The sequence below is a fragment of the Condylostylus longicornis genome, unplaced genomic scaffold, assembly GCF_029603195.1.
Source record: "Condylostylus longicornis isolate FDR11 unplaced genomic scaffold, ASM2960319v2 ptg000304l, whole genome shotgun sequence".
Taxonomy (NCBI): Eukaryota; Metazoa; Arthropoda; class Insecta; order Diptera; family Dolichopodidae; genus Condylostylus; species Condylostylus longicornis.
Window position 1 is genome coordinate 28,354 of NW_026578268.1, and position 23,232 is coordinate 51,585.

The 23,232-nt window shown below is 28.1% G+C and overlaps 1 protein-coding gene across 1 annotated transcript in view; it reads right to left on the reverse strand.

The window, feature by feature from the left end:
• The window catches only part of LOC129616834 (LIM/homeobox protein Lhx5-like), a 60,978-nt gene that overhangs the window by 23,574 nt on the left and 14,172 nt on the right, over positions 1-23,232 (reverse strand). Inside the window, exons 2-3 of the mRNA XM_055532381.1 lie at positions 15,010-15,205; positions 10,204-10,418 (exon numbers count right to left, since the gene is read on the reverse strand). Of these exons, the coding sequence (XP_055388356.1) occupies positions 10,204-10,418; positions 15,010-15,205 (411 nt within the window). The remainder of the gene's footprint in view (positions 1-10,203; positions 10,419-15,009; positions 15,206-23,232) is intronic.

Consider the following 23,232-nt stretch of genomic DNA (forward strand, 5'->3'; position numbering starts at 1 on the left):
TCTTAAATCTGTTAACCCGAACAACAGCCACAATCAAAGATTATTTTATTACCAATTGAATAGCAATTGAATTTCGGCTTTATATATTCAACAATTTCATTACAAATTCATTTTCGGCATGTAAATGAGCGGAAAATTTGGACCACACGTGAGGTAAAGGTCCACTTAACCAGGATAAAAAAATACATAGAAAGAATTTATAAAATAAAATTTGTCAAAAATTAAATTTTATTCAACAAAACTGAAATGCATGTAAAAATTTTGGTCAAAATACCCGAAGCAAAGTGTTTCGCAATACACGAAATTTCGATTTTTGAAAAGAGTATGCATATATGTATATTTTATAACCAAGGTAAGTGCTTACATCAAACTGTTCCAAACAGAATTTTTGTATGGGAAAAAACACTTCTCTTGCAGAAACCAGTTTTATCGTAACGGTACACAAAACTGCACAACACAAAAAAATGCTGACGTTAAAATTTACAATATTTTTTGTAAAAACACTTCAGTACTAAAACCTACAGCAATAATGATTTTCGAATAATGATTTTTTTTTCTTATAACAATTATAATTTTGCATGCTTCGACATGTATAGATAGGACATTACATGTATAGTTTCTCGGATATAATGGTGGACCACGTTAACCGACTGGGCCACGATCACCGCACTTACTCTACGTTCTTATATAACCGTTTTCTCCTCGTAAATTTTTTTGAGAAGTTTTACAAATAATAGTATACTCATATATGGGTTAAACCACGGTGACGAGTATAAATTCTAAAAGTTCAACATCAGACAAATTTTGATTTTTTAGCAAAAATTCTCAATTCCACCGCGTAAAATTTTTTCATTTCTTCTTCAATATATTCTTCGAGTTTTTTCATCAAAAAAACCGCATTACTATTTATAAAATTTATTCTTCCCATTATTAACACTGAAAACGGTTTTTTCTCTTAGTTAGCTTCGGTAACTCGTATTTAAAAGTAAAAATTTGCAAGTAGTTAAAATTCCAACTTTCTTCAAAAGCTTGAAAAATTTTTATAGATCTTTTTACAGTTACGTTGAATAACAAAAAACAAATAAGGCGTACCAAAAATATAAAAGTTTCACAATTTAAAAATGTTTTGATACATTGCGGTTTTTTAGAAAGCAAAGTTTGACACAATTTATTTAAATTCATTTAGAAGCCCGAGATTGATTGTTTGAAGACATTGGATTTATCAACATACAATCTCACGTTGAATATTGCACTAATCATTATACGAAAATGTGAAAATTTAAGAAATCTTTTCGATGAAGCTGTTTTAAAAATTCGGTGTTGAGATGCTGTTGCAAAAGAATTTGCATCAGGAAATATATATCTGACACACATTCTGTTCCAGAAACTTCAATTCAAAGGTTGGGAGACAAAATTCTCCCAACAAACAGTGGTCACTTCCATGAATTTAAATAGCAGTCAATTTTCAAGGAAGGTGGTAGGTTAATTAGTAACATCCTAAAATTTGTGCCACAGTGGTTCTAGTAAAAGACAATTTCTAAAGACATAAACTTGTCTTGTTTCATTGGGCGCAATCTCTATAATATGTTTAGTAATTAAAAGTTGTGCTTATTTTAAAAATTAATTCTTCAAATTTTACTAGAAGATTAACAAACATATAACTTATTTCAAGAGTATTACCGTTTAAATTAAATTAATTTAAATTAATTTAATTTAAAGCCGTTTAAATTAAATCATCTAACGTCGAATATTTAAACGATTAGTGTCGATTCTTGTTGCTAACGTTTTGTTTCAAGTTTTGCTTCCAGACCCAAGAGTATAATTTAGCAATAAAAACCCTTCCAAAACAATATAATATAGACAATCGTAAAACATATTTTTTCAAACATTTAAAGATTCACCTCCAGCCAATCTAAATCAAACGCAGCAAATCACATTAAATCGTTCTCTCTACACTCGACCAAAGCTCAGCAACCAGGGTTTTAAACGTATTATATGGAGAGATTTGCAATAACCAACTAAAATGTATATATAATTAAAAAATAACAGTTAAATTTACTATGAATATTAAATGACAAAAAAAAAACAAAATTGTGTAACAAGGATAACAAAAAAAAATCTGATGTGGTCAGCACATAACCGACCGCATTGTGTATTGTCTAGTTAAATGAAAGTGTTACAGAATACTATAAAAATGTCTGTTAAATACTTCTTTTCAATTTTTAGGGCATTAATAAGCTTGTAGTTAACATACCTAGAAAAATGTAAATTTGGCTCTTAGTAGAGTTTCGCTTTGTGCTACCCGAATTCCCTGAAATGCTCGCCAGTTAGTTTCGGTAAAAACCAGAACTCAAATATCAAATTTCAAGAAATTCCATTAATTCGTTCCGTAGATATGGTGAAAAATGTAAAATCGGCCCGCAAAGCAGTTTTCGAACTCTGGTCTTTCCAAAAAATTTATATGTTCATTGTTTTAATACGAGGAATTCATATATTAAATTTCAATGAAATCGGTTGATTATTTCTCTTCATATACACAAAAATGTATGTTTGGCCCGTAGTAAACGTCCAGTTGCTGATGCCTGATTTGTTCCAAAAGCTAGAATATTTCACGTACGGTCGAGCAAAGCTCATATATGAAATACCAAGTAAATCGGTTGAATATTTTCTTCAAAATGGTGCAAAATGTAAAATCGGACCGCAAAGCAGTTTTCGAACCCTGATCTTTTCAAAAAATTTATATGTTCATTGTTTTAATACCAGGAATTCATATATTAAATTTCAATGAAATCGATTGATTATTTCTCTTTATATACACAAAAATGTATATTGGGCCCGTAGTAAACGTTTAGTTGTCGATGCCGGATTTCTTCCAAAACATAGGAGTTTTTCCGGACGGTCGAGCTGAGCTTATATATAAAATTTTAAGTAAATCGGTTGAATATTTTCTTAAAAATGTTGAAAAATGTAAAATAGGCCCGCTAAAAAGTGCAGTTCCCGAGGCCTGATATGTTCCAAAAGTTGATCAATCCGTGCCATGGTGGAAATAACCTTACATATAAAATTTCATCAAAATCGGTTCAGCCGAACTTGAGATACACGCGTGCACACACAGACCGACAGACCGACAGGTTGCTAAAAATAGTTTATTTACACTTCCCTACTATGGAGAAGTGCATTGTGATTTGTTTACACAATACGGTCGGTAATAATGCCATTCTATGCTCACCTAACGCAAAACAAGATCAACATCAGTTAGATAAATCAAAAACCATATTCCTATATGTTAAGATTATCATGTACATATAGCAATTATTGTGTGAGAGAAAGGTATACCCTAAATACCCACAAATTTTTTAAAAATGATTTTCTTTAATAACCGGATACTACTTTTCTTTAATAGTCGAAACCAGAATTTTTCTTTTTTTTTGAGAAAATGTTATGTATTTTAAATGATGTTTCGTAATTTCTATTATTAATTTCCATCACAAATTAATAAGAATTTTAAAATTATAAAATAAAATAATATGAAAAAAATAACCCTTCTATCAAATTTACGAAGGAGTAAAAAATAAATTTCGAACATATGTACGTCCAATAAAAACAAAGTTAAAAAATTTGATTGAAAAGTTGTGCTAAAATTTTTGTTTGGAGATTCTTACAAAAAATGGTTGTGTGAATTTTATAAAATTAGCCATTTGTTTCTCATAATCCCTTTTTATGTTTTATTGTATTTGAATATTATACATTTATAGTTAATGTCTTTGCAAAATCTTAATTGCTGCATTTCATCTAAAGCCTCATGGAGACATATTACATGGGGACATTCCCATCAATTTCTTACTGTCTAAATTACTTATATTAGTAGTTTAGCAATTTTGCTCGATTGAGACAGGTATCTGTTTACCTTGCTTGAATTTTACATACCGTGGAAGCCTAAGAATGTACTAAAGGTAGAATTCTTCGGCAATTTGTCCCATAGCAATAATTGGCTTCGAAAGTTTTCTCTAAAGGATTTATAACATGCTTAACAGTACCAAATTTGGCTATCATGAAAAAATACCATATGTGCCAAATTCCAAAAAGTTTCATATCTGTTTTCTTACCGAAAACTAATTTGGCATTTTCTATTGTATTTTGCTATATCTATTTTTTTTCATTTAAAATCGACCTTAACCAATTTATTTACCTAAAAGCAAAATGTATGTTTATTCATATGAATGTAATTTTTAATGAAATTTTTTATTAAATTTCAAACTTTGATCACAGACGAATTAGGAGTTGTTCGGAAGCTCAACGAACAAAGCCTTCAAATTTCAGGAATGAGCTGTAAAAAAGTAGCGTGCGCAAAAAACCAACTTCCTCAACTTTTATATTACAGAATATTTCTAGGCGCAACACTTGAAATTTTTCATTCCTCTAATTTCAAACATGTAACTTTGTTAGATCAGCTTTGACAGAAAAGGACTTGTTCGATGTCTCATCGAGCCGAGCCGTCCTCAACCCAAACACTCAAAAAGAAAACCAAAATATTGCATTGCAAATTAGGATTCCATGCAAAATTTGAAGCCAATCGGGCTCGTAGAAATCTTGAAAAGCTTAGAAATCGATTTGAAAGTCTCAAACATCCATTGTAAATTAATACAAGGGTCATAAAAATAAGCATAGCAGTTGGAAGTACTATTAAAAATATTTAAAAATTTAACAAAAATGTTTTTAGTTTCATATAACTTTTTAATATTATATAAAGTTTCGGGACCATCACTTCATATATTAAGCTTGTGATTTTGTTAACAGACATAAAAGATTTTAAATGTATCAATTTTTTACAATTACATACATATTCCCGTATTAAGTTTTTCTTTTACTGCAGTATAAAGATATACGTACAGAATATGATGTAGCATGACAATTTATACGAAAACTAAAATAAGGTAAAGGCTTAAAAAATAAAGCTTAAGATATTGGAAACTGAAAGTTGAACAAACATGATTCAAAAAAGTATTTCTTGTTTTAGCAAAAAAATTAAGTATAAAAAAAATTTAAAAAGTGCAGTCGTTCACCCTCCCCCGAAAAATTGGATAAAAAAAAACATAAATCACATTTTTGATTTGTTCTAGCTTGTATTACAGGATCGGAGCATGTTTGTTAAAATAAGTCGGTAGAAGCCGTGGTTTTTGAGATATTAAAACTTTTTTCATGTGAGTAAATTTTCTTAATACTATAATTATTAAATTATAGTACTAAGAAAATTTAAATAGTACTATAATTAAAAATTTTTACTATAATTATTGCACTCTTCTACATATATGAATGTGTACTAAATGTACTTAAATCCATATATATTTAAAGCAACACACTTAGCAGTAAAAATAATACAACAAGTCGCATTAAACAATATAAAAGTACATCCTTTAACTGCAAAAATAATTTTAAAATATTTTACATTTATAGATGATATCATCACATAAAAATCTTATGTGGCCAGCACATAACCGACCGCAATGTATATTGTCTACTTAAGTGAAAGTGTTCTAGAAGATTATAAAAAAGTCTTTTAAACACTTTTTTGCAATTTTTAGGGCGTTAGTAAGCTTTTAGTTAACATACCCAGACAAATGTAAATTTGGTTCTTAACAGTAGTAGGATTTCGCTTTGTGCCAACCAAATTCCCTACCATGGAGAAAGAAGTGCGTTCCCATCGAAAACTCAACAGGCAAAATTTGTTGCCATCACATCACCTATTGTATACAATGCGGTTGGTAAAATGAAACAACCAAACATTTCCCCAAAATGTGAAATTCCTTCCGAATTGTCAAAAATATTCTATGCTCCTGGTCATCTTTTCCCTGTGATTTCGATAATTAAATCACAACTCCAGGAAATCATGGAATGTTCACTTGTTTGCTTATCAGTCAGTTGTTTATCTATACTACTCAGAAGTTTGTATTTATATCGCTGCAGGTCCAAATAACAAAAAGAATATGTTTAAGTAATTTTTTCATTCTTATACAAAGTTAAATAAGAGTTTTAATTATCTGAAAGATTGAATTGGCGTAAAAGTGGAATTTTACTACTTTAAGTTATGAGAACGAAAACATTTTTATTTTAATAGAAGTTCTATGAAGTTTGTAATGTTGACAAACTAGAGGCAAAATTGTATTTCGAAACCTTTGAAGAGAATGTCGGAGCGAGAAGTTAAACAAAGTTTTTATGTTTTAGCAAAATAAAATATAAATAACTTATATTAACTTATAAATATAATTGATCAAAGAGTAAAAAAGTTAATAAAAAAAATGTTGTTGAAAAAAGGACTAAAATACATTTCTTTGTTTTAAGTTATTGAGTTAATAAGAAATAATATACATCACACAAGTATTTTGCTCTAGAAAAATTATGGAATTTAATGGAATGAAACTCTCTGAAAGTTCACTGAGAGACTGAGAGTCTTATAGTATGCCATTTACTTTATATCGTCATCAAGTACTGCAACATGGTTTTTACTTTTTTAAAAAAAATTACCGCGCAAACATTCATCTATATTCATTCGCAAATATTGATTAGCATATATACATACATACGTATATGGTGCCAAAAATTATTTGGTTTTTAAGAAAGAAGTTCATTGTTTGTTAGTGAATAACATCCTTTCGTAGAAAAGACTTATGCACATTCTTTATGGTTCCGCGAATTGTATTATAGCTATATGCTAATAATGGATGATTTGTTGCAGGAGGTTGAAATTAACTTCAATATATGCATGAGTATGTAGTTGCGCAGCTTACCAAGCAATCAATCGTATTTGATTCGTTTTTTAACTGGTAACTTAAATTAAAAAAATATATGCAGCTCTATGTTTTTTTGAAAACAAATTTTGCTGTTAAACTATTAAACGGTCATGTTTTCGCATCATATACCATATGATGCAAGACTAATTTGAAATTAATGTACCAAAGTTAATGTATAACATAAGGGTTTATTAGTTTCATACAAAAAAGTTTATTCCTACATTAAACAAGGGGAATGGTAATTTCAAAAAGAAAACATTTATATTTTTTTATCTTCTTCTTTTCTTTTGTTTCCTTTTCTTAAAAAAAAACAAGTTTGTTAACATAACAATGAAAATAAAGTTTTAAAGAAAAATCACCAGTCTATACTCTGCTACCCAAACCAATAATTGTTCAACCTCTAATATCACCCTTCAGCTAATTCTACAAACTCTTAAATAATAACAAGTGTTTTAATTTTTGTTAGACAATAAGTTCAAGGGTAGAAATATTTTCATCATACAGTGTTTTTCTTGCATTTAAGAAACAAACACTGTAGGGGGCAGAATGAAAGAGCTGACATGGAGTTGAAGCAAAAGTACCATATATAGAACGTTAATGAAATTCCGCTTTATTACATATTCTTCACATTGTAAGTGGCAATAAAACAAAAGGAGTGTCTGAAATACATATGATGATGATTTTACTTTTTTGTGCATTTGATGCAAGTATAAGTAAGCTTCGAAGTGCATAAAAAGTTGTTAAACCATTCATAATGCATGAAAACGTACACACCAAATATGGTACATATGGTATACATGGTTGTTCCGTTAATATAAGAACTAACTATACAACTAGCAACTCACATTGAATTGTACAATAGAAAAGTAATAAATACAAAAAAAAAACGCTAAATAGTCACTTCACATACAATTGAAACTTTGTACGTTTAAGGAGACGTCATATTCCTGCCAATAACATCATATTCCAAGAATTTTGTTTAAGTGATGTACTCGTAATCCAACTTGAAATTATGATGATTAAAAAAAACTATGAAGCTGTTCGAGAAAAAATATGTAGGTAATGCCTTTTCGCGTTCGAAAGTTTCCCCAGTACGAAATAATTTTCAAAATTTGGGCTATACTGACATAAGATGATAAACTCAAAATAATTTAAGTTTATTCATTCAACTTCCCAAATTTAAACAACAACAGAATATTTCTTTTGTTGAATAGTATTTTTTCAATTTGTTCCGTTTGTGAGGATACAAACAAGATCCAGTAATTGATTGAATTTTCGAAATGCTTATGAATCAAACGGACCAATCAGAGTTGGAGTCAAATTTTGAAATACGGATTAAATTTACTATCCAATTTCATATTTCAAAATTACGTTGCGCAAACATTGAATTTAAGTTTGATAAGTTAAGTCCTATTGCTATGATTAGTAAAAAAATTAAATAGAAAATACCATCCATTTCAAGTTTAAAGTAATAGTATTTTAAATAGTATAACTATACTGTATCATAAAGCCGCTGTAACATTAAGATTGCTTAATATTTTCTCAAATAGAAATTTCCCACCTTTTACTTTACCATTTTCGCAACCAGTTCTTCTGCTTCAAATTTATCTCATTCAAGCTAAATATATTTTTTTTTTTTCAAAAATTAGTGTATTATATCTAATACTAAGAATCCCATAACTACACCGGTGAACTATAAATTTTATTAAAAGCACCTATCTATTCGTACACAAAGTATTAAAAGACGGATATTAAATTTTTTTTACCTTAAGAATCAGTGGGCGGTTTATTTTAAGACCACTACTGACTGTTTATAGGCTTAGAATATAAAATAAGTGAAGAATTTGTATATAACCGTACATAACAACATATATAATTTTGTAGTAAGTTGTTTATAATAGCAATACTAGCTTACAACAGTACTAAAATAAAGGTTTTTGATTAATTTTGTATGAGTTGCACTTTTTATTTTCTTTTTCTACATCTCGGTTTGATAGCTGGAACATTTTACTGTAAAATTTTTATTTGAAGTGAAGAAGATCAAAAGATATTTTGAAGAAATTTACAGAATATACAATGAAAATAACAAAACATCATTTGATCCGCTCCTTAATTAACTACTTATCAGTTTTAGTCTTTCATCAGGTTGGTTTTTAGTATGTAAAATAATACCGGTTTAAGGATATTGATATGATATTTAAAAAAAAATCTATGTATTTTAGAAAAAAAATTAATAATTAGATTTCGATTTATCATCATTGCTGTTTTTAGTAGTTTCACTTTTTTTAATGAAATGAATGATTTTTTTCTTCTATTTTTTTTAAATATCGCTTTATTGTGCATAGACTTACTTATGAACTATTTCAAAATACAAAAACTTGTAATATACACAATTGAACTTACAAAAAACTGAATTTTAAAATGTTCGAACAAAATTAGTAAGGAATTTTTTATTTTTTGTTTTATTAATATTTCAAGTTTAAGAGTTCTTAATGATTGTAATATATAATAACCCAATATCAATATCAAGAATTTTGTATCTCAACGAAAACCAACTCACTGAGTTGTCTGGAAAGATGAATCAGAAAGTAATAGTCGTATTAACCATAAAAATTTAAAAATTTTATTACAGATATAAATTATTTGTATGAATTAGTTTCTGTCTACAATAATAATACATAAGCATGCATATTAAGTAAATATTATATAATATTTTAACCTTAAGTTAATTTTAATAAAATTGCATAAAAAAATGTTTTGTGGAGTAGCCTTTTCTCTTGAACAAGTAAAAATACTGCCTTTAACAAAATTTACTAAATTAAAAAAAAAACGCTATTTAAATTACTTTATTAATATTTGATTTACACACTAAAATTACTGCAAACAAAAAACTCACATCAGTAACTTCAAAAATTTTATTTTAACATTTAAATTTAAAAAAATCACTTAATTTTTATGTGATGTTAAGCTGTAATTTTCTGTAAGTTTAAAACATACATATATTAGTTTCGAAATTCTAAAGAAAATCAAACTAAAAACTTTTTTCTTATAAATATTCATAAAAGCTTCGAAGATATCGAAGCTAAAAAAATGTGTTGTACGTCAATTGTTTATATCACAGTTACGTACTTTATCGTATATCCTGGGATTTCAGAGCATCGAGTTTCTAAAGAGCCTCAAAAAGTTCAGTACACGGTGAATCACTTACGACCCTTATCCATATGACCAGATTTAGCGACTTTTTAAAATAATCTTTAACTTGATATAATTTTCATTGAGTTGTGCGGTTAAAAGTTTACTTTAATTTTTTAGCCAAACATAAATAAAATAAATGATTTTTTTGAAGTTTTGTATTTATATTATAAACACTATATTATGCAACATAAAACGTAATTATAAAAACAACAAAACTTACCACTAAGAGAAAGATGACCCTTACTCAACATATAATCATCCTTACATATAAATTTGTTGTCGTCTAAAACATAAAGCTGTTCTCCCGTACTTAATTGTTTTCTACATATACAACATGTAAAACAATTTAAGTGGAATACTTTATCTCTAGGCTTACGAACTAGGTCTGAAGGGGCAATTCCTTGTCCACATCCACTGCACTTTGTTCCATATCTCCTGAAATTTTTTAAATTATGTAAATATATTTATAATTTACGATAAATTGCAAATGTTTAGATCTTATATTCATAACTGAACAAACTTTAAGTCCTGATAGCTATTATGGAGTGTACTTTTATTGTTCTTTGTACTTGGATTTTTCATAATATTGAATGCTAAATATTTTAATTTTAGAAGAAATTTTCGTCTAATCATTGTTTTCAAGTTTTAAACCATAAATTAAGTTTTTTAATCAAATTTTCTGGATTGTAAGCAAACTTAGAACAAACAAGATGCAAGTTTACAATTATTGACACATTTGTTATCTATATATATTCACAAAAGCTAATTGTATAATAGGTTTGTCTTCACTGAACTAGGAATATAGTATCGCTATCTGTTATTGAATTAATTGTCAATAACGAACCAATAATTTATTAAACGGAAACGAAACGATAAAAAAGGACTCTGCGTTAATTATACTTTTTTGAAGACTTTAAGGAATTTGCAACATTAGAAAATGATATGAGATAAAATTACATTTAATTATGAAATTATTTTTCCTTTTAGATTTAGAAAGACAGTTTCATTTAAAAACTAGAAGCAGTACAGTAACATCACGAAAAACTTGAAAATTAGAGCGTTTCTATATTATTTAAATTTCTGAATTTTGAAGCTACATAAAATTGATGAATAAAGACTTGTTAATTCTTACAAACTTCATTTTTGTCTTGTGTTATATTGCAAAATATGTTTATCCAACGCTAAAGAATATGCATTTTTCTTTAATAAAAAAAAAAAAACCCAAATCTACATAAGTGTACGTATGTAAGTCTAATCATAAAATTTTTACCTTTTAATAACAAAATGTTTCATTCAATAAAATTCTATCGAAAGATGTTAGTATTTCAGCGTTAGGTGATAATTTTTTTGATTAGATAATTATGTACATATTCATATACATCTAAGATAGTATATTTTAAAAAGCTGAATTAGTGACAAAATTCAAATCACAGCAGCAAAATACTTATGGTTATTTTTACTTATATTCATGAATACATAACGTATTTATGCGTATGTAAGATTTATGCAATATAAAAAATGTCTAAATACAAGACTAAACAAAAGGCGACGAAGTTACCTATAAAACTAAAACTTGTTCTGTTTCAATTCTTCAAGTTTTTTTAAACTTCTTTATACGTTTTTACTTCATTTTTTTTATAACGTTCACTAAAAACAAATTTTTTGTCCGCATTTTTGAAATAAAAATGTTATTATTTTCCAGATTACAAAGGCTTACGTCAAAACTAGCACGTAAATTACTGTATTAAAATCAGTATTCAAGCGACTATACTGCACTGCATTAATTTCTTCAAACCCTTTCATTCTGTGATGAAGATTTTATTTTGTTATCTTAATTTACTGTTCACAAATTTTAATGTTACTGGCCGACTTTTCTGTTGTTGTAACAGGTAAGCACTTCAATTCAAGGGCAAATTTAGTTAATTTTTAGTGAGCAATGGAAAGAGAAAAAAAATAAAAGACAATACTATGCCTATAAACGAACGCCGTAATATCTAAAACAGCCAAAGCCCACTTCCAGGAAAGAAAAAAAAAATTGTCTTTAAGACTCTCTAAATCTTAAACTCAACCCCTAACTCTTTTTAAATATAATTGACGGCAGAGGTTTATTGTTGAACAAAATTTTTCCTTATTTAATGAAGATTTACACTATGGTATATGTAAAGGCCTTACAATTGGAGATCACCTTATATATATTGATTTTGTTATGTCAACAAAATATATTGTTAGGGCGGGTGCCACGCTCCTTATTTTTAGCAAAATAATAACATTATTATAACCAAAAGTAAAATACAACTCCAAATTATTAAAAATTTTTTGAGACCTTACAAAAATAGTGTAGATAAAGAAATCTGGACAAATCTGGATCAAAGCTGTATTATTATGTTGAGTGCCACATTACTGAGCTCTTTTTCGAATTTTCTAGCATTACACAATAGATTTATCCGGTAATTGCATTGAATTGGAACTTTTTGTTCTTTGTTCGATTTGGTAAATTTCTTTAATTTTTCTGTCAATATTATAAAAAATCAGTAGAAAAACAAAAAGTTTAAGTAGTAATAGCAAATTTAGTAAATTATTCAGATAATACTTTTGAAGTCATCTGGTTTCAAATTCAATTAAAAATAAATGTCTAAAAGAAAATTTACAAATGGAAATTTGAATTTTTAAGGCGAAATGGAAGAATTGCCTCACTACACTAAGTAACCGCAAGTGCGATGTTTAGTACAAAAGAGTATATAAACATAATGAGACGTTTGAGTAAAAACAATTAAGCATTATAAAAAGTTATTTTGAAAAATAATAACTTTTGCATAATGTCGGAAATTAATAAACTTCAATCATCATTTTTCTTGTGTTCTTTTTTAGTTTTTTCCTTTTAAACCGAAGTTCCGTATAAACATCTCTTGCAAAAACTGGTAAAATTTTTGAAATCTTTTTTAAAATTTATAGTTTTATAATAGGACAGGTATATTTATAATTGGAATAAGTTTGCATACTGTAAATAAAAAGTGCTGCAATCGACCGGCATAGACTAAATTACAAATTGGAAGAATTAAAAATCTTAACATGGTAGCTTATTTAAATGTGTTTCAAAGTGGTTAACTTCATCTTGGTAAGAGTCTTATATTGTCAGTAAATTTTTGAAAGTATATCTTATTCTAAATATATTTTTACATTTTATATTTTCAAAATAATATAATGTGAAAACATATTCAGAATAAGATATTAGAGCGAATAGAAAATAAAGAAACATAGTATATAAGTTTTATTTTAAAAGTTAAGGTTTCTTCACCCAGTAGAGCTAGATATATTAATTTTTTACAAATATTCATTGCTTTTAAGCGAGCTTTTCATTTATAAAGAGTTCTCATATATGCAATTAATTTTTATCCCCGACAAGTATAAATGCACAGCTTTTATAATTATACAAATATATTCCAAGAGGTACATATTTTACAAATATAACGATATATACCTTTCTATTTCTTGTACATATTAAAAAAAATCTGATGTGGTCAGCACATACCCGACCGCATTGTCAAGTTAAATGAAAGTGTTACAGAATATTATAAAAATGTCTGTTAAATACTTCTTTCCAATTTTTAGGGCATTAGTAGAGTTTTGCTTTGTGCTATCCGAATTCCCTGAAATGCCCACCAGTTAGTTTTGGTAATGCCCAGAACTCAAATATCAAATTTCATGAAATTTCATCAATTCGTTCTGTAGATATGGTGAAAAATGTAAAATCGGCCCGCAAATCAGTTTTCGAGCCCTGATGTTTTCAAAAAATTTATATGCTCATTGTTTTAATACGAGGATTCATATATTAAATTTGAATGAACTCGGTTGGTAATTTTTCTTTATATTCATGAAAATGTATATTTGGCCCGTAGTAAACGTCTAGTTGCCGATGCCTGATCTTTCCAAAAAATTTACATTTTCATTGTTTTGATACGAGGAATTCATATATTAAATTTCAATGAAATCGGTTGATTATTTCTCTTTCTATACACAAAAATGTATATTTGGCCCGTAGTAAACGCCTAGTTGCCGATGCCTGATTTCTTCCAAGACATAGGAATTTTCGCGGACGATCGAGCAAAGCTTATATATGAAATTTCAAGTAAATCGGTTGAATACTTTCTTCAAAATGTTCAAAAATGTAAAACAGGCCCGCTAAAAATTGCAGTTCCCGAGGCCTGATATATCTCAAAAGTTGATCAATTCGTGCCATGGTGGAAATAAACTTACATATAAAATTTCATCAAAATCGGTTCAGCCGAACTTGAGATACACGCGTGCACACACAGACCGACAGACCGACAGACCGACAGACCGACGGACCGACAGGTTGCTAAAAATAGTTTAATTACACTTCCCTACTATGGAGAAGTGCATTCCCACCGAAAACTCGATATGCAAAATTTGTTGCCATCACATAACCTACCTATTGTTTACACAATACGGTCGGTAAATATACATGAGCCAAGAAATATAAATTGTGTTATATTGTGTTAGACATAACTTTTATACCATAAAACTTAAATAACATAAGGTTTAATATAATTTGACCTGTAACAATTCGTCAGTTAACAATATGACACTTTGACATAAAGGTTTTTTTAAAGATAGAAGAAAAATGAAATAAAAAAATTTTTTTTATATAATAATATTTTCATATATGTAAATGTGCAAATTTTGATAAGACTTTCATTTTGTGGGTTTAAAAATTGCAGCTTTTGATAAAATTTTTAATTTACCAGTGTTGCATATACGGGGGTAAATGTAAATATGCATATAAAAAGATGGGTCTAAATTTTTGTTCATATGAACGTCCGACTAGTTGCATTTTTTTGAATAACAATTTGAATTAGAATTTGAATTTTTGCTTTTAAATATGAACAAATACATATGTATGTAGGTATTCCAAATAGTGAATGTACATAAACAATTAATTTCAAAAAAAGAAATTCTAATTTTTATTAGTTCAACTACAGTTTGTAAGAAAATTACTTTTACTTACCTAAAAAAATCATTTTTACAGTACAATTTAGCTTCTCTGCTAAAACACTTATCTGTTAATAGTTGAAGACATTCACAACAACGCACGCAACTCGCATGCCAACCTCTTTCAAGAACATTTAATAAAAATTTATCCAAAATTGGTTTACTGCAGCCTGCGCATGAATCTCCTATTCCCCCCGACGGTTCTGCTCTGCCTAAAATAACATATTAACATAAATTTTCGTAATTTCTATTTTGTAATATTTTGTTTACTTTATATAAACAAATTATTCTATGATTTATATTTTTATATTTGAACATACGATATAAATTTTTTTTTTGGTTGTTCCAGCGGTATCCATCCTCATACGTACATTGTATATACAGATAATAATGGGTACGTTTAGCCAACTTAAGTGCTTTGATAAATTACAGCGCTTAGTTGATTATCGCTGCAGAGCTCCATTGAACGGTTTGCAGCACTTTATTTTTGCTTTAAAAAAATATGACATTTGGATGTCAGTTTTATATTTCTTTATTTTTAAATTTTTAAAAAGGCAAACAGAATGGAGAATAATGATGGTAAAAAAGTACTTATGTTTTATAATAATATAATTTAAATAAACTTTTTGTAAAATGTTAACTATATTTTTAGAGTCTTACATAACATACTCGTATATGACATATCCAAATATCAAAGTTAAACCGCTGCATAATGAAGCTTACTTTTTTTTTGCTTCAGAATTTTTAAATCGCTTCAGTTAAGCGATTGAAAAAAAACGTGTTCAGTAGGAAACTGCTTGAAGAGCTTGGATAAACAGACCCAATATCTATACCTTTTTCAAAACTATTTTTGTTACAAAGATTGGGCTTTATTGGAGAATGTTTATTGAGTTTATAAGCTTCGGAACTTTATCGAAATTATAACTTTTGTACTACATTTTTATATTTTCCAATAATTTAGTCAAACTTACTCACACTCTATCCACATCCAAACAATCTTCCTTCTTTTCTCCTTCAATAAGTTTTCTTCATTAGAAGAATAAAATTTTAAAGAAATATTCAAATATTTTGCAGCCATCTTGATAGATATTGTGCTCCTCCGCCCACTTTAATTTTTCTACTCATTAAAATTTTGCGGCCATTTTTGAATGAGTTCAACATCCTAATTCCCCACTTGCTGCAACAGCTTCCAACCGTTACTTATCCCCAATCAAATAAATTAGCTAAGCGTTTTACTATAAATGTGTGTATGTGTTACATATATAAATGTATACGATATTTTATACAGATACAATATAAGGATGTGCATGTATACGAGCGAGTACATTCAATTTTATTTGAATTTGGATTTACCATAAGTTTTTATAATAAAATTCTTTAAGGATCTAAATTTATACATAGTACGTATTTATAAGTAGATAGAATATTATAGTCGTACTCAGACTTTGTATATAACATTTGTTTATGAAAGTGTTCATATTTTATATTAAATCGAATTTCTGTCTTGGAAAAGGATTTTTTGTTCATATTGTTTTATTTTTCAGAAAACACTTTTTTCTTTTCTTACTCAAGGTTCCCCTTTTTTAAACTTTTATAAATTTTATTATTACTTATAGTTCTGGAAATATAAAAAATTTCCAACAATGGAAGAATTTTGTTTCCAAGCGTCAGAATAACTAGGGTATATTATCACGTTGAAAATTTCGCAAACACATTTGTTGAAATTAGAAAAATATTCAATTTTTCAGGTTTTTTATATTTGTGGCGCGGCACATCTTTTATGTGATTATTAATAAATAATTTAATGAAAAGAAAAATTTAAAGCGACGAATTTCTAATAAGAATTCTTTTGTAATCTTCATATTTCTTTATTGTTTCACCGTAAAACGCCATGCCCGGCAAAAGGTGAGAGATTTCTATGGTAGTCTAGTGCACTTGCTAAATGTAGAAGAAAGTGAGACGGCTGTACAATGCCGCAAAACGGAGCAGCAGTTTGTCCAATGGAACATCTGCAGGCATGGACTAAGGCCTTTTAAATATTCTCTATGGAAGGCAAAGGTAAAATAATAGTGGACACTTATTGCAAATCGCGGGGATGTAAATGTTTGGGCAAGATTAAGAAGGGTATTGGTTAAGGAAGCGGTCGAGCCAAGTTTCATCAGACGGGCGAGTGGGGATCGGGCCTAAAGAATGGAGTGGTCTTTATATCAAAACCTGAAAAGAGTAAGTATTTTAAATTAAGGACCAAAAAGTCCGTTCTCGTTCGTATTCAAAACTATGGAAAAGTTCCTGGAGGCTCGCGTAAGACATGCTATGGTAAGGGGCTTTTTTGCAGGAAATTAACATCTGCACAGAAAGGCAAGATCTGTGTAAACTGCCCAGGGTGTATTTTGTCATTGTGTCTCTGGGTACTTATTTTGGATGAACTCTTATCCACTAACGGTGGATGATAGTGGTTGCAAGATCATTACTTAAGCGGATTATGAAGCGTGACTTGAGGCAATTGGGGAGGTTAGCAACAGGTTGTAGCGTATCGGTGAACCCATCAAAAACGGAGTTAGTTTTTTTTAGAGGAGGATGAAATCGAGGAGGATGTTCCTGCACTGTCAAATGTGGCTTGGTGAAGCGATGTAGGACGCCCGTAAGGGCATTATGCGGGCTATGTAGTCTACCCTTCATAGCCCGCATATGCTAGGTTCCGTGCCACAATAATGTCGAATAGATGAGGAATGAAGAAAAGAAGGGGGAACTTGCTTTGGTATGGCAGGCGGACTTTTGCAACGTCAAGGGCCCTGAGGATGAAGAGAAACATAATATAAAAAATCGTAACGTTTAGCCATTCACTTCTCAATTTCTTTAAGGAAATTATAAATAAACCACAAAAGAGGTTTAAATAATTTATATCTATATTTCAGATTACATAAATTATATATTAGTGAACTGAGGCAACATGATTTTGTTTTACCAGTGCTACAAATATTTTCTTCAATTGATCTATTTCTGTTTTGACAAAGTATTGATTTTTTTTTCTAAGGTTTTCACAAAGTATTGACTGAATTCTTTGGGAATTATTGGGCTTTCATAGTTTTGGAGAACTTGTAAATTGGTTAGCAGTAAGTCTGCCATATCTCGTACTTGTGATGTAAAGAAAAATATCTCAAGTTATTAACTTCTTCCTAATTTTCATTTGTCATTTTTAAGTAAAGAAATTTTTCTGGCAAAACTTGCATTCAAATTTATCACGTAGTGCTTAGAATAGTCTATTAAACGTGAAATACTTTTCAACTAAAGATAGTTTGCAATCAACATAAAAAAATGTATGCCCACTGTAATATGTGCACATATTTTATATTTTGGTAAATACTTGCTTATTATTATCATATACATACGTCATTTACATGCATACATGAACGCATATCGAATATATTAAAAAATTTGCTTTTATCTTCGCTCAAAATTTCTATACTGTTTAATTATAGCCTATTTAAGCTTTTATATACGTAATATTGCTTTTATAAAAATTCTTTTTAAGTTAAAAAGGAACTAAATCTTGGAGTTATTATTGGCACAGAATAAAACATATTCATTAGTTTCATCTTAATTTTGAAAACTATTATTATTCAATTTTAACCTGGAGATATAGACTTAATTTATTATAATATTATATTAAGATAATATAATTTAATTATAAATTAATTATATTTAAATATAAATTAATTAAGTACTATTATAATTATTATAATAGTACTTAATTAATTATATATATATATATGTATTTTTAATTGTATAGTAATAGTTAGATATTATTAATGGTAAAAATAGTTTAATATTTAGATCCAACATGTACGCAGTAATATTAAACATATTTCCATATTAAACATTTAGGCTATTTTTCGCCAAAAGTATTTTTTTCGCGCGCTTTGGAGCAATTCGGCTTAGGCATTCTCACTAAATTCTAAGTTCAAGATAAACTTTAAGAAAAATAAAAACATTTGAAGTGATGTTCAAAATTTCTTATAATAATTTATAAATTTAATTTTACATTTTACTAGCTATACCTCGAGAATTGCTACACTTTGAACAAAACATTTATCTGACTTAAAATACAGTTTAACATGAAAATGTGTATGACCAAAAAATTTAAATTTTGCCAAAACAATTTCAAATCAATATTAACTCCTTGTAATTAGATAGACCTAGTTTTCTCAAATGAATATAAAGAAAATCATTAACAAAATCATATTGATTCATTTAAGTGAGAAACTCTGTATTTTATATTTTATAGGAATAATGTTGACAAAAACTTAAGTATGCCTAGTAATATAGTATATACTAAACGTAATTTTGTTAAAATTTATACATATTTACAAATAAACAAAATTTGTTCATTACGACCTTTTATACCAGCTGTATAATGCATAAAATGCTGTAAAAATCAGAGCGAATCTATAATATGTTAAAATCATATTATATTTTTGTTTATTTATGTATATGGTCGTTAAAACATGAACAGTATATTCTAAATATAAGATATATTCACAATGGCCCGGAACTTAAAACCTTTAATTGATACCAAACACACTTCAATAGATTATAAAAACAAAAGCTATATTTAAAGGTGAAATTGTTCCCATATGACCTTTTTTAAATCGATTGCAGCTAACGAACGTATTTGAATTTATATCAATTATTTCTAGTGGAGAGAGTTGGTTTATTAGTTTGCAGAGACTAAAAATAAATTCAAAAAATTTTAGATAAAAGCTCATTTTTAACAATCGCGTAGTAAATTACTTTGAATGTACAGTATATTTATTGAATAAATAATATGAATGTACATTTTTATAAGTTATAAATGCAAGTAAAAGTTTCCATTTTGTTATCCTCCCTCTATATTGTGTCGCTTATGTTTATATAATTTATAATGTTTCTATGGTTGGTCAATAAATATATAATAATATACACAGATGTAATCTGAAGTGCATTATTTGAATCAGCTTTTGAAACACGAAGAAAAATGGAAAAAAAATGAGAATGGTTTCTGGGCTAAAAAAGTAATATAATGCTTAGATTTTACATACATATAATGAAAATGAAAGAGGAAAAATTATAGATTGAATGCAGAGAAATATCAGGTGAATCAGACATAGGTTCACATGGTATTAGTAGAACTGCTTTTAATAATCTTGCATCCTATGTGTATTTGAAATAGTTTCAAAACTTTTATCAACACTTTTCGAGATCATAAAATATTTTAAGAAGGCATTGAATTATAGATACGACATGTTACACACTTTTGAAATGAAAATGTATTCTAGTTTTTTTACTGCTTCGTTTCAAGTTAAAAATGAAACATCTGCCATATTCATTTCTACATTTCATATTTAAATGTTCATGTTGGTTATTTTCATACAAGTGAAACGCACGTTTAAAAACATTGAAAACTAGATAAGTGAACTTATTCAGTTCTGATTGATACTAATTGTAATTCGAATAAAGTTGGGTCGAAACAATGGTTTGTATTGTATCATTTTTCCCATCAACAAGTTAATATACTTCTTCTAAGAGCAATCTAGCCTAATACACTATCGAATTTTTTTTATTAATATAGGAAACTATTTCATTGAGGATTGCATGTATTTAGGATTAGCGATTTATGCAATCTTTGAAATAAACCATAAATAAATTTAAAGAGGTGTTAACATAATGTTCCATTTTATGGGTTAATTGCGTGAGTGAAGAAAAATAATTATATTTTTAATGGCATCGAATTTATCGTTAGCATTCTACGTTTATAGAAAATTCAAAAAACTTGAGGTTTCGTAAATATAAAGTACCAAATATTGAAATTTTACAAATTTCAAGAGGCGATAACTTGAGAGGGGGTGGAGGTGTTCTTCTAACGAAATGAACTATTTATTAGCGACTAAAACCCGTGGTCTAGAAGAAAAGCGACGTCAAAAATTTAAAAAAAAAACGGATTTTAGATAACGGTTAATTTTAACGGCCATTTTGTTTTTTAAAGTCCCAATATAGCATGTCGTGGTAGAAGAAGCAGCCACTATACGACTACTTCTGCGATTGCAAAATTTGAGAAGTGCTTATGGTTTCACTGCTATAAATATTTAAGAAATGACATTTCTATAGATTTGGAGGGGGGTATAACTTTTATTGGGGGGAGATAGGTAAAAATTTTGTTCTACGGAAATAAGTTTGTGTTAATAAGTGTTAATAAGTGTTAATAAGTGTAGAAGTTTTGTAAACACACATACGGACAGAAAAATTTTACTGAAAAATATGTTAAAATGTTAATACTATGTAATATGTAGTAGCAACATTTTAAAAAGCTAACTTTTTAAACCATCTTCATTAAATTTTTACCACTTAATGTTTTTGTAAAACAAAAGTGACACAAAAAAAATTTCAATAGTGTTTCTTTGAAATGACAAAAATGTAGATATCATGTTCTGACAGAAAACCATATCTATAGGGTTTATATATATTAATATTTTTAAATTTGATATACTTTTTTTTATTAGATATGTAGGTATTTTTTATTTTATGGCCTTTCAGATATCACTAAACATAAACCTTAGCCTCTACTTATACATAATACTAAAATAACTCAAAAACAAAAAATTTGTTCATTTTATCTTATTTTTTATGGCGTCTCCCAATCATGTACATATGATGTAGAAGATTTGGGAATGCTTCTTCTAAAATTTTTTCGAAGAAGGTTCTTCTAAAGGCAATTCTTCGTAGGGATCTGCTTCATTAGATATATTTGAATCTTCCGTTTCAGAGTCCGTTAAACTGCTTAAAAGAATAGGAACAGTTTAAATTTAAATGCATCATATTTTAGGTGGGTCGTTTCTAGTATATTTATGTGGCACAAAATATCATATTCTTGATCATTTTGATCAATGGCAAAACTTTCTCATTCTTGTTTTGCGAAATAAATTTCAAAATTTTTCTCTTAATCATTCCCATTTTCTTTGATATTTTTCGACTACTAAGTAAAATGATTTTAAAAGAGACCAACGGGCTAAAATGAATAATATGCTTAATTTTAGAAATAAACATTTATTTGTAGTCTAATTTGAAAACTAATTTCAAATTTCAAGCTTTTTGTTTGAAATTTCATAATACATTGCGTTGTTGATTTGTTAAAATTTAAACTTCATTTAATGAAGTCTGAAAAATTTTCGTCTATATATAAAATTTGAGGTGAAAGCTTTAGCAAAACAAACATGTATGAAGAAAAATTACAACATAATGTTGACGTGAAAACTTTTGCGATGTTTTCGGTATTTTACAACTAAAATAGAATCTAATACGGTTAATCTATCTAATAATCTAAAGGTTTTGTTACATTTTTATAAATTTTATATAAAAATTTTTTGAAAAGAGAAAAATTAAAGTTTTCTTGAAAATGAAATGAGACAAATACGATTAAATACGAAAAAATTGCCATGGGACTAAAATGATATTAATCAATCAAAACAGGTCACGTTTGGCCCATTTGGGACAAAGGGACAGCACTTGTCACTTTACATGTCACCTGTTAAATTTATTTAATTTACAAAAAATTAAATTGTCAAAAGCGACCTTCATTCAAAATGGGCGAACAAAACTTTACTCCACTTTACTTTCATCCACTTTACTCGACAATTTAATTTTTGCCCGTTAATCGCGGAGATTATTGAATAAAACGCAGATGGAGAATTCCATTTCTACATTCAATCAATTGAAACAAAGCATGTCTTTGTGCATTCAAAATACGCTTTATTGCAAATCTTCAGATCTGGCATAAACGAATTGTGAAAAAAATTTGTTTCTCTTATATTTGTTATCTATTTAAATCGCGAAGTAGATTCTTTTCCAGTATCCTTGAATTGTAAGGTTTGTTCAATGTTTTAAGTAGCACCAGAAATATATTTGACCCGTACTTTTTCAACAACTATAAGGTGAATTAGGCATTTTGAATGAAAATTTGATTTTATTAACCTTCTGTTCTGAAAATTACTTTGTATATCCATACAAGTAGGTGCACATAAATGTTGTACATACACATATGTGATGTACCTCCCCACAAATTGCTCTTACCACATTTTTTTGTCAAAAAGCGAAACTGACACACAAGGGAATACCGCAAATTGTGTAGAAATGTTTGGACAAATAAAAAAAGCTTTTAAAAAGTAATAATCGTATTATGTTTTGTTTCATATGAATAAAAATGCAC